Genomic DNA, 12,744 nt, shown 5'->3' on the forward strand with positions numbered 1-12,744 from the left:
CTTTCTGGATAGTAACCACACCCTGATTAGGGACACGGCTAGTTTGGCTAGTCACCCTTCCTCCCCACTGTCCCTTTACATGAGGCGATGACCCTTTAGATGCGCCGATTATCCCGATGGCAAATCCATAGTTAGTGATGCAGTGAACGAGTCCTAGTTACACGGATGAAATCGTTCACATCCAGCCATGATTTTTCTGCCCACACAAATGATTAAACCAGCGAGAAATTTACCGCTTGTCGCCCTGTGGTTCATTTGTCGGCCGTCGCCCTGTGGTTCATTTGTCGGCCGTCGCCCTGTGGTTCATTTGTCGGCCGTCGCCCTGTGGTTCATTTGTCGGCCGTCACCCTGTGGTTCATTTGTCGGCCGTCGCCCTGTGGTTCATTTGTCGGCCGTCGCCCCGTGGTTCATTTGTCGGCCGTCGCCCCGTGGTTCATTTGTCGGCCGTCGCCCCGTGGTTCATTTGTCGGCCGTCGCCCCGTGGTTCATTTGTCGGCCGTCGCCCCGTGGTTCATTTGTCGGCCGTCGCCCCGTGGTTCATTTGTCGGCCGTCGCCCCGTGGTTCATTTGTCGGCCGTCGCCCCGTGGTTCATTTGTCGGCCGTCGCCCCGTGGTTCATTTGTCGGCCGTCGCCCCGTGGTTCATTTGTCGGCCGTCGCCCCGTGGTTCATTTGTCGGCCGTCGCCCCGTGGTTCATTTGTCGGCCGTCGCCCCGTGGTTCATTTGTCGGCCGTCGCCCCGTGGTTCATTTGTCGGCTGTTGCCCTGTCGATCATTGCTTTTACACTGTCGATATTTGGCCCAGTTTCACTGGATTTATGGATAATTTACACGATAATCGCCTCGTCTGAAGGTACCGTACAGCTCAGGAGCCGACTACTGTACAGTCATCAGTGGATGGCTCTGGTCGGCCCCTGCGAGTCCCTCTGAAAACCCGTAGGGGAACTCTGAAGATATAAAAGAACCTGAATCCATTCCGGACCAGATGTTCCCGGGTCTAGGAGAAAGTAAGATACATAAAGATGTGAGGAAGCTGATGTCTAAGGAACGGAGGGACCCAGAACGGAGGCCCCGCATCTCTAAAGTATTCAAATATGAATGCCTGAAGTCCCCAAGAATTGGCGCACCTGTATCTCAAAAAAGTTTTTCTTAGCCCTTGAAGACATGGGGCCCCTAAGAGACCCTATGGATAAGAAACGTGAGGGACTTCTGAAGCACTCCTGGAAAACATGATGTAATGTTATGGTTGTCACAGCAGCACAGAGGATATAATGCTGGCTCCTTTCTTTCAGATTCTCTCAGGTCTGTCACTTCACCCTGCAGCACTGGACTTATCACAGTTCTGTAGTGCTTCAGGTAATGCGCTGCAGCCTCCTTCCTCCTACAAGCCCCAGCACATGGTCCAATGCTCCTGTCCTCCTGCATGCCCCAGCACATGTCCTGTCCTCCTCCTGCATGCCCCAGCACATGTCCTGTCCTCCTCCTGCATGCCGCAGCACATGTCCTGTCCTCCTCCTGCAAGCCCCAGCACATGTCCTGTCCTCCTCCTGCATGCCGCAGCACATGTCCTGTCCTCCTCCTGCATGCCGCAGCACATGTCCTGTCCTCCTCCTGCATGCCGCAGCACATGTCCTGTCCTCCTCCTGCAAGCCCCAGCACATGCCCTGTCCTCCTCCTGCAAGCCCCAGCACATGACCTCCTCCTGCAAGCCCCAGCACATGACCTCCTCCTGCAAGCCCCAGCACATGACCTCCTCCTGCAAGCCCCAGCACATGACCTCCTCCTGCAAGCCCCAGCACATGCCCTGTCCTCCTCCTGCAAGCCCCAGCACATGCCCTGTCCTCCTCCTGCAAGCCCCAGCACATGACCTCCTCCTGCAAGCCCCAGCACATGACCTCCTCCTGCAAGCCCCAGCACATGACCTCCTCCTGCAAGCCCCAGCACATGACCTCCTCCTGCAAGCCCCAGCACATGACCTCCTCCTGCAAGCCCCAGCACATGACCTCCTCCTGCAAGCCCCAGCACATGACCTCCTCCTGCAAGCCCCAGCACATGACCTCCTCCTGCAAGCCCCAGCACATGACCTCCTCCTGCAAGCCCCAGCACATGACCTCCTCCTGCAAGCCCCAGCACATGACCTCCTCCTGCAAGCCCCAGCACATGACCTCCTCCTGCAAGCCCCAGCACATGACCTCCTCCTGCAAGCCCCAGCACATGACCTCCTCCTGCAAGCCCCAGCACATGTCCTGTCCTCCTCCTGCAAGCCCCAGCACATGTCCTGTCCTCCTCCTGCAAGCCCCAGCACATGCCCTGTCCTCCTCCTGCATGCCGCAGCACATGTCCTGTCCTCCTCCTGCATGCCGCAGCACATGCCCTGTCCTCCTCCTGCATGCCGCAGCACATGCCCTGTCCTCCTCCTGCATGCCGCAGCACATGCCCTGTCCTCCTCCTGCATGCCGCAGCACATGCCCTGTCCTCCTGCATGCCGCAGCACATGCCCTGTCCTCCTCCTGCATGCCGCAGCACATGCCCTGTCCTCCTCCTGCATGCCGCAGCACATGCCCTGTCCTCCTCCTGCATGCCGCAGCACATGCCCTGTCCTCCTCCTGCATGCCGCAGCACATGCCCTGTCCTCCTCCTGCATGCCGCAGCACATGCCCTGTCCTCCTCCTGCATGCCGCAGCACATGCCCTGTCCTCCTCCTGCATGCCGCAGCACTTGCCCTGACCTCCTCCTGCAAGCCCCAGCACATGGTCCCATGCTCCTGTCCTCCTGCAAGCCCCAGCACATGGTCCCATGCTCCTGTCCTCCTGCATGCCGCAGCACATGCCGCCCCCTCCTCCTCCTGCCAGCCCCAGCACATGCCGCCCCCTCCTCCTCCTGCCAGCCCCAGCACATGCCGTCCTCTCCTCCTCCTGCCAGCCCCAGCACATGCCGTCCTCTCCTCCTCCTGCCAGCCCCAGCACATGCCGCCCCCTCCTCCTCCTGCCAGCCCCAGCACATGCTCCCATTGACCCATGTTGCCTGGCATCACTAATTCTTTAACACCTCTCCTGTCTGTCACAGTCTCTTGCTCTCTGTGTCCACGGTTGGACAGGCCCACCCGAGTACAAGAGTATCCTCCAGTGGGCCCCAAAGGTCCAGGAGGAAAACCCATTTAGAGCTGATCATTTGCCACTACTGTCTGTTTCTTTGATTTAAAGGGAACCTGTCACCTGGATTTTGTGTATAGAGCTGAGGACATGGGCTGTAATACCCAGTCCCCATAGCTCTGTGTGCTTTTATTGTGTAAAAAACAAAACTATTTAATATACCGTATTTTTTGCTTTATAAGACGCACTCTTCCTCCTCCCCCCCCCCCAAAAAAAAAGTGGGGGGTGGGGGGATGTCCGTGTGTCTTATAAAACGAATACTAGTGAGCGCTTCCATTATGGAAGTGCTCACTAGTATGTATTAGGAGCGGGGAGAGAAGCGCCGCAAGCACAGGTAATACTTACCCTCCCTGTCCTGCGCCGCGGATCCTCCTCAGCTGTCGCGCTCCCATCTTCCCAGCCTGCGCTGCACTGTCCTGACCCCGTACAGTGTCAGGATGTAGTGCGCGCACTATGACCTGACGCTGCACGCAGTCATGTGACAGTGCAGCGCAGGACGGGAACAGCTGAGGAGGATCCGCGGCGCAGGACAGGTAAGATGATTTTTTATTTTAGTCTGATGGGGGTACTGATGGGCTAATCTGAGGTCTGGGGGTACTGATGGGCTAATCTGAGGTCTGGGGGTACTGATGGGCTAATCTGAGGTCTGGGGGTACTGATGGGCTAATCTGAGGTCTGGGGGTACTGATGGGCTAATCTGAGGTCTGGGGGTACTGATGGGCTAATCTGAGGTCTGGGGGTACTGATGGGCTAATCTGAGGTCTGGGGTACTGATGGGCTAATCTGAGGTCTGGGGGTACTGATCTGAGGTCTGATAAGGCTCTGAGTGGGCTGATATGAGGTCTGATGGGGGTCTGAATGGGCTGATGGGGGTCTGAATGGGCTGATGGGGGTCTGATATTAGGTCTGAGTGGGCTGATATGAGGTCTGATGGGGGTCTGATATTAGGTCTGAGTGGGCTGATATGAGGTCTGACGGGGCTCTGAGTGGGCTGATATGAGGTCTGATGGGGGTCTGAATGGGCTGATGGGGGTCTGATATTAGGTCTGAGTGGGCTGATATGATGTCTGATGGGGGTCTGAATGGGCTGATATGAGGTCTGATGGGGCTCTGAGTGGGCTGATATGAGGTCTGACGGGGGGTCTGAGTGGGCTGATGGGGGTCTGATATTAGGTCTGAGTGGGCTGATATGAGGTCTGACGGGGGGTCTGAGTGGGCTGATATGAGGTCTGACGGGGCTCTGAGTGGGCTGATATGAGGTCTGACGGGGCTCTGAGTGGGCTGATATGAGGTCTGACGGGGCTCTGAGTGGGCTGATATGAGGTCTGACGGGGCTCTGAGTGGGCTGATATGAGGTCTGACGGGGCTCTGAGTGGGCTGATATGAGGTCTGACGGGGGGTCTGAGTGGGCTGATATGAGGTCTGACGGGGGGTCTGAGTGGGCTGATATGAGGTCTGACGGGGCTCTGAGTGGGCTGATATGAGGTCTGACGGGGCTCTGAGTGGGCTGATATGAGGTCTGACGGGGCTCTGAGTGGGCTGATATGAGGTCTGACTGGGCTCTGAGTGGGCTGATATGAGGTCTGACGGGGCTCTGAGTGGGCTGATATGAGGTCTGACGGGGGGTCTGAGTGGGCTGATGGGGGTCTGATATTAGGTCTGAGTGGGCTGATATGAGGTCTGATGGGGGGTCTGAGTGGGCTGATATGGGGTCTGAGTGGGCTGATATGGGGTCTCAGTGGGCTGATATGGGGTCTGAGTGGGCTGATATGGGGTCTGAGTGGGCTGATGGGGGTCTGAGTGGGCTGATGGGGGTCTGAGTGGGCTGATGGGGGTCTGAGTGGGCTGATATGGGGTCTGAGTGGGCTGATATGGGGTCTGAGTGGGCTGATATGGGGTCTGAGTGGGCTGATATGGGGTCTGAGTGGGCTGATGGGGGTCTGAGTGGGCTGATGGGGGTCTGAGTGGGCTGATGGGGGTCTGAGTGGGCTGATATGGGGTCTGAGTGGGCTGATGGGGGTCTGAGTGGGCTGATATGGGGTCTGAGTGGGCTGATAGGGGGTCTGAGTGGGCTGATAGGGGGTCTGAGTGGGCTGATGGGGGGTCTGAGTGGGCTGATGGGGGGTCTGAGTGGGCTGATGGGGGGTCTGAGTGGGCTGATGGGGGGTCTGAGTGGGCTGATAGGGGGTCTGAGTGGGCTGATGGGGGGTCTGAGTGGGCTGATGGGGGGTCTGAGTGGGCTGATGGGGGGTCTGAGTGGGCTGATGGGGGTCTGAGTGGGCTGATGGGGGTCTGAGTGGGCTGATGGGGGTCTGAGTGGGCTGATGGGGGTCTGAGTGGGCTGATGGGGGTCTGATATTAGGTCTGAATGGGCTGATATGAGGTCTGACGGGGCTCTGAGTGGGCTGATATGAGGTCTGATGGGGGTCTGAATGGGCTGATGGGGGTCTGATATTAGGTCTGAGTGGGCTGATATGAGGTCTGATGGGGGGTCTGAGTGGGCTGATATGAGGTCTGAGTGGGCTGATATGGGGTCTGAGTGGGCTGATATGGGGTCTGAGTGGGCTGATATGGGGTCTGAGTGGGCTGATGGGGGTCTGAGTGGGCTGATGGGGGGTCTGAGTGGGCTGATGGGGGGTCTGAGTGGGCTGATGGGGGTCTGAGTGGGCTGATGGGGGTCTGAGTGGGCTGATGGGGGTCTGAGTGGGCTGATATGGGGTCTGAGTGGGCTGATATGAGGTCTGATGGGGGTCTGAGTGGGCTGATATGAGGGCTGATATGAGGTCTGATGGGGGTCTGAGTGGGCTGATATGAGGTCTGATGGGGGTCTGATATGAGGTCTGATGGGGCTCTGAGTGGGCTGATATGAGGTCTGATGGGGCTCTGAGTGGGCTGATATGAGGTCTGATGGGGGTCTGATATTAGGTCTGAATGGGCTGATATGAGGTCTGACGGGGGCTCTGAGTGGGCTGATATGAGGTCTGATGGGGGTCTGATATTAGGTCTGAATGGGCTGATATGAGGTCTGACGGGGGGTCTGAGTGGGCTGATATGAGGTCTGACGGGGGGTCTGAGTGGGCTGATATGAGGTCTGACGGGGGGTCTGAGTGGGCTGATATGAGGTCTGACGGGGGTCTGAGTGGGCTGATATGAGGTCTGACGGGGGGTCTGAGTGGGCTGATATGAGGTCTGACGGGGGGTCTGAGTGGGCTGATATGAGGTCTGACGGGGGGTCTGAGTGGGCTGATATGAGGTCTGACGGGGGGTCTGAGTGGGCTGATATGAGGTCTGACGGGGGGTCTGAGTGGGCTGATATGAGGTCTGACGGGGGGTCTGAGTGGGCTGATATGAGGTCTGACGGGGGGTCTGAGTGGGCTGATAGGGGGTCTGAGTGGGCTGATGGGGGGTCTGAGTGGGCTGATGGGGGGTCTGAGTGGGCTGATAGGGGGTCTGAGTGGGCTGATGGGGGGTCTGAGTGGGCTGATGGGGGGTCTGAGTGGGCTGATGGGGGGTCTGAGTGGGCTGATGGGGGGTCTGAGTGGGCTGATGGGGGGTCTGAGTGGGCTGATGGGGGGTCTGAGTGGGCTGATGGGGGGTCTGAGTGGGCTGATGGGGGGTCTGAGTGGGCTGATGGGGGGTCTGAGTGGGCTGATGGGGGGTCTGAGTGGGCTGATGGGGGTCTGAGTGGGCTGATGGGGTCTGAGTGGGCTGATGGGGGTCTGAGTGGGCTGATGGGGGTCTGATATTAGGTCTGAGTGGGCTGATATGAGGTCTGACGGGGCTCTGAGTGGGCTGATATGAGGTCTGATGGGGGTCTGAATGGGCTGATGGGGGTCTGATATTAGGTCTGAGTGGGCTGATATGAGGTCTGATGGGGGGTCTGAGTGGGCTGATATGAGGTCTGAGTGGGCTGATATGGGGTCTGAGTGGGCTGATATGGGGTCTGAGTGGGCTGATATGGGGTCTGAGTGGGCTGATATGGGGTCTGAGTGGGCTGATATGGGGTCTGAGTGGGCTGATATGGGGTCTGAGTGGGCTGATATGGGGTCTGAGTGGGCTGATGGGGGTCTGAGTGGGCTGATGGGGGTCTGAGTGGGCTGATGGGGGGTCTGAGTGGGCTGATGGGGGTCTGAGTGGGCTGATGGGGGTCTGAGTGGGCTGATGGGGGTCTGAGTGGGCTGATATGGGGTCTGAGTGGGCTGATATGAGGTCTGATGGGGGTCTGAGTGGGCTGATATGAGGGCTGATATGAGGTCTGATGGGGGTCTGAGTGGGCTGATATGAGGTCTGATGGGGGTCTGAGTGGGCTGATATGAGGTCTGATGGGGGTCTGATATGAGGTCTGATGGGGCTCTGAGTGGGCTGATATGAGGTCTGATGGGGCTCTGAGTGGGCTGATATGAGGTCTGATGGGGGTCTGATATTAGGTCTGAATGGGCTGATATGAGGTCTGACGGGGGCTCTGAGTGGGCTGATATGAGGTCTGATGGGGGTCTGATATTAGGTCTGAATGGGCTGATATGAGGTCTGACGGGGGGTCTGAGTGGGCTGATATGAGGTCTGACGGGGGGTCTGAGTGGGCTGATATGAGGTCTGACGGGGGGTCTGAGTGGGCTGATATGAGGTCTGACGGGGGTCTGAGTGGGCTGATATGAGGTCTGACGGGGGGTCTGAGTGGGCTGATATGAGGTCTGACGGGGGGTCTGAGTGGGCTGATATGAGGTCTGACGGGGGGTCTGAGTGGGCTGATATGAGGTCTGACGGGGGGTCTGAGTGGGCTGATATGAGGTCTGACGGGGGGTTTGAGTGGGCTGATATGAGGTCTGACGGGGGGTCTGAGTGGGCTGATATGAGGTCTGACGGGGGGTCTGAGTGGGCTGATGGGGGTCTGAGTGGGCTGATGGGGGTCTGAGTGGGCTGATGGGGGTCTGAGTGGGCTGATGGGGGTCTGAGTGGGCTGATGGGGGTCTGAGTGGGCTGATATGAGGTCTGACGGGGGGTCTGAGTGGGCTGATATGGGGTCTGAGTGGGCTGATATGGGGTCTGAGTGGGCTGATATGGGGTCTGAGTGGGCTGATATGAGGTCTGATGGGGGGTCTGAGTGGGCTGATATGAGGTCTGATGGGGGTCTGAGTGGGCTGATATGAGGTCTGATGAAAAATATATTTTCTTATTTTCCTACTAAAATATCGGGTGCGTCTTATAAAGCGAAAAATACGGTGTATGTAAATGAGGCTACTAATGTTTCCGGAGCCCAGTCACGCCCACTGCAAAGGAGCCCAGCACCACCCCGCATCTGCCGAATCTCCTCCTTGCTCCCCGACATCACAAAGCTAAAGCGCCGTAATCTCGTGATGCGCGAACTAGCGCATGTGCAGTGTCTGCATAGTGTTCCTTCCCTGTGCTGGCATCAGCCTCAGGGAACGAACTGCACATGCACTAGCTCGCGCATCGCGAGATTACGGCGCTCTAGCTTTGTGACGTCTGGGAGCAAGGAGGCGATTCGGGGAATGCGGGACGTTTCTGGGCTCCTTTGCAGTGGGCGGGGCTGGGCTCCTTTGCAGTGGGCGGGGCTGGGCTCCTTTGCAGTGGGCGGGGCTGGGCTCCTTTGCAGTGGGCGGGGCTGGGCTCCTTTGCACTGGGCGGGGCTGGGCTCCTTTGCACTGGGCGGGGCTGGGCTCCTTTGCAGCGGGCGGGGCTGGGCTCCCTTGCAGCGGGCGGGGCTGGGCTCCTTTGCAGCGGGCGGGGCTGGGCTCCTTTGCAGCGGGCGGGGCTGGGCTCCTTTGCAGCGGGCGGGGCTGGGCTCCTTTGCAGCGGGCGGGGCTGGGCTCCTTTGCAGCGGGCGGGCCTGGGCTCCTTTGCAGCGGGCGGGGCTGGGCTCCCTTGCACTGGGCGGGGCTGGGCTCCTTTGCACCGGGCGGGGCTGGGCTCCTTTGCAGCGGGCGGGGCTGGGCTCCTCTCTCAAGCATGGAGGAGACAGGACTCATCTCAGGTTAATTTACATATGTATCAAATCGTTGTTTTTTTTTTGACAATAAAAGCACACAGAGCTATGGGGACTGGGTATTGCGGATGTGCTGACGGCCATCTAGCAGCCCATGTCCTCAGCTCTATACACAATCCCGGTGACAGGTTCCCTTTAAACCTATTAGATGTTATTGATGATGTAGAAGTTTGGTCAGTTGGGCCCAGTCCAACACTGTGCGTCTCTTACCTTTGTACCGTGTCTCTCACTCATTCTCGGCGTCTGTCTGTTGCAGAGTCTATCCTCCTCCTGCCCTCTTCTGACCTCTCTGACGCTGTCACACTGCAGTAACGTGACAGTGGACGGTCTGGTGTCGGTGGGGGAGCGCTGCCCCCATCTGACCTCCCTCAACCTGCAGGACTCCCAGGTAGGTGCCGTGTGTAGCGGGACGGTCTGCCCCGAGTGGATGTGACTGTGACTGTCTCCCCAGGTGGACAATCATGCCGTGGCTCGCTTTCTGGGAGTGCGTGGCGCCACCCTCCGCTGCTTGTATCTGCCCTTCAGCTGCCAAACCAATAACCTCCTAAACCTGCTGGCGGTGAGACCCTAGAGGATCATCACTCTCATTCTCCTCTCATATCCTCCAGTATTACTGACAGCCTCTCTGTGTCTTCTATGTGTCAGAGCGGCTCCTGCCCTGAGCTGCGCCTCCTGGAGGTGAACAGAGGGATGAAGGACATGATGTCGGAGGTGCATGTCTATGCTGAGGGGCTCCAGGCATCATGTCCAAAGCTGGAGGTGAGAAGGGGATCTGTCTAGCCCCAAAATCATAACTCCTCTCCCATTCTGGAGTCTCCTCACCTCTGTATTCTCAGGTCCTGCGGCTGCTGAATTTTATCTTCTCTCTGAAGTCCAGGCCGTCTTCATCTGTAAAGGGTCCTGGGTTCAGCCATCTTCAGGAGATATGTCTGGCCACCTCCACCTACTCCATCATCAGTGACAGCATCTGCAGCACACTGCTCAGAGACTGCACCAAGCTGAGGGTGCTGGACCTGCGCGGCTGCTACCGAGTCTCCCCAGAAAGCATCTGTGAGCTACCGTGTACAGGTGAGGGGCCTACATACCTTGAGTTCAGGCATGCAGAGGGTACAGTGTCCTCAGCCATTGTGTCTCCAGCTGTTCTGTCCTTGCAGATCTCCAGCACCTTTACCTGGGTATGTACCTGTCCACTGTGAACCGCATACTGCCCTCTGCTGGCTGCAGCTTACTGACCAGACGATGGCGCCACAGTCTGCAGGAACTGGATCTGACCGGGCTAAACTTCAGTGACAGTGACCTGAGCCAAGCCTTGGGAATCCTCTCGGAAGGTGGAGTCAATAACCTGCTGCAGTCTCTCAACCTCACTGGAACTAAAGTCCCGGCCACTGCCGTCAGGTGATGACCGCTGTGTTGTGTACTGCACCGCCATATCTTGTGTCCTGCGCTCACACTGTGTTCTCTGTGCAGAGATGTGCTGTCCAGCTGCCAGGCGCTCACACACCTGGACCTCACCTCATGTCGGAACATGCCCCGGGGCATGAGGAGCGTTTACCGAGGCCGTGAGGACATCCTCCAGTGTCTGAAGACATTATGCACCAGAATGCAGGAGACTGGGGTATAACTCGCCGCCTCAGGGGGCGCCACTGTCTTGCACGTGCGTCGGCTCGTCTAGTTTCTACTGGTACTTGCCGCAGAGCGCTCCTGCCACAGTGAGTGAGATCCGAGATGACTCCAACCCTCAGATGCTGCGACACTATGACATTTGAATGGTGAGATAACCGTAGACGGATCACCCGGTGCTGAGGGCCTAGCAGTGTCTCCCAGGTCTACCAGTGTAGAGCACCTATCAGGCCCTGTAATATACCAGCGATCAAACACCTGTTCAGTTCTAAAGAAAAAAATCTAAAAAGGTTTCCAAATATAAAAAAAAATCACCTTTTTTCCTTTATTAAGACCTAGCTGCCTCCATAACTACCCAACCTATAAAAACCTACAAAACAATGGCAAAATTGCTGTTTTTTTTTTGTTTTTTTTCTTTCCTCCACCTGCCCCGCAGGAAAGAAGAATTAAAGTTCACCAAAACATTTTGTGTTCCCAAAAATGTGTGCTCTGTGCAGCGCTGCCGTCTGTTTGCAGCACCCTCTGGAGCAGAAGCGTGGCATCCTGTCTGCATGCTCGTCACTGCTGCAGCGATCTGTACCTGTGCGGGTGATGTTACCCCTGCCTGCCCGTGTGAAAAAAGGGTCCTCGGGAACCTCTTTTAGGGGTTAAGCCACATCGTTTTGTAATTACATTTCTACGTAATAAATTTACTGCAGTTTTGTTACATTGTCTCAGATTTTATTGTTTCGTTTTTGCCACATAGCATGAGATTTATCACGACTAACGTTCCCATACACAAGCTGCTCCACCCCTGTCTGATTCATGCAAGTGGGCACTCAAGCTCTTCATGATGAAAGTCTTTCTCTGGACTGTCACATTTTTTGGTCGCTTTAGCTACCAATTCTGAATTTTGTTTATGTAGCTTGTGAAATTCGCAGAGAAGTTAAGAAAGCTGGAGCAGGAGATGGAGGACATCATCAGCAGGCACTCTGGAGTGGTGAGATGTAGAAGTAGAGACAGCTGGAGCAGGAGATGGAAGACATCAGCAGCCGGCACTCTGGAGTGGTGAGATGTAGAAGTAGAGACAGCTGGAGCAGGAGATGGAAGACATCGCCAGCCGGCACTCTGGAGTGGTGAGATGTAGAAGTAAAGACAACTGGAGCAAGAGATGGAGGACATCAGCAGCCGGCACTCTGGAGTGGTGAGATGTAGAAGTAGAGACAGCTGGAGCAGGAGATGGAAGACATCAGCAGCCGGCACTCTGGAGTGGTGAGATGTAGAAGTAGAGACAGCTGGAGCAGGAGATGGAGGACATCATCAGCAGGCACTCTGGAGTGGTGAGATGTAGAAGTAGAGACAGCTGGAGCAGGAGATGATAGACATCAGCAGCAGGCACTCTGGAGTGGTGAGAAGTAAAACAAAGAGACAGCTGGAGCAGGAGATGGAAGACATCAGCAGCCGGCACTCTGGAGTGGTGAGATGTAGAAGTAGAGACAGCTGGAGCAGGAGATGGAAGACATCGCCAGCCGGCACTCTGGAGTGGTGAGAAGTAAAACATGGCGACAGCTGGAGCAGGAGATGGAAGACATCAGCAGCCAGCACTCTGGAGTGGTGAGATGTAGAAGTAGAGACAGCTGGAGCAGGAGATGGAAGACATCAGCAGCCGGCACTCTGGAGTGGTGAGATGTAGAAGTAGAGACAGCTGGAGCAGGAGATGGAAGACATCAGCAGCCGGCACTCTGGAGTGGTGAGATGTAGAAGTAGAGACAGCGGGAGCAGGAGATTGAGGGACCCTCGTATAAAAAGGATGAAGGAGAACGACCTGTACTGGGTGGCCACGCTACTAGACCCCCGGTATAAGCAGAAAGTGGCGGAAATGTTACCAAATTACCGAAAGTCAGAAAGGATGCAGCAGTTCAAAACCAAACTAAAAAATATGCTTTACACATCTTATAAGGGGGATGTCACAGCACAACGGGAATCTAAC

General features: G+C 56.7%; 1 protein-coding gene across 1 annotated transcript in view; it reads left to right on the forward strand.

The window, feature by feature from the left end:
• FBXL6 (F-box and leucine rich repeat protein 6) overlaps positions 1-12,153 on the forward strand; it is a 38,966-nt gene extending 26,813 nt beyond the window's left edge. Inside the window, exons 4-10 of the mRNA XM_044292790.1 lie at positions 1,292-1,355; positions 9,412-9,543; positions 9,607-9,714; positions 9,801-9,914; positions 9,992-10,223; positions 10,310-10,550; positions 10,623-12,153. Of these exons, the coding sequence (XP_044148725.1) occupies positions 1,292-1,355; positions 9,412-9,543; positions 9,607-9,714; positions 9,801-9,914; positions 9,992-10,223; positions 10,310-10,550; positions 10,623-10,776 (1,045 nt within the window). The 3' untranslated portion in view covers positions 10,777-12,153. The remainder of the gene's footprint in view (positions 1-1,291; positions 1,356-9,411; positions 9,544-9,606; positions 9,715-9,800; positions 9,915-9,991; positions 10,224-10,309; positions 10,551-10,622) is intronic.
• Positions 12,154-12,744: the final 591 nt, after the last annotated feature.

Source organism: Bufo gargarizans, chromosome 5, assembly GCF_014858855.1.
Source record: "Bufo gargarizans isolate SCDJY-AF-19 chromosome 5, ASM1485885v1, whole genome shotgun sequence".
In the NCBI taxonomy this organism is placed as follows: domain Eukaryota; kingdom Metazoa; phylum Chordata; class Amphibia; order Anura; family Bufonidae; genus Bufo; species Bufo gargarizans.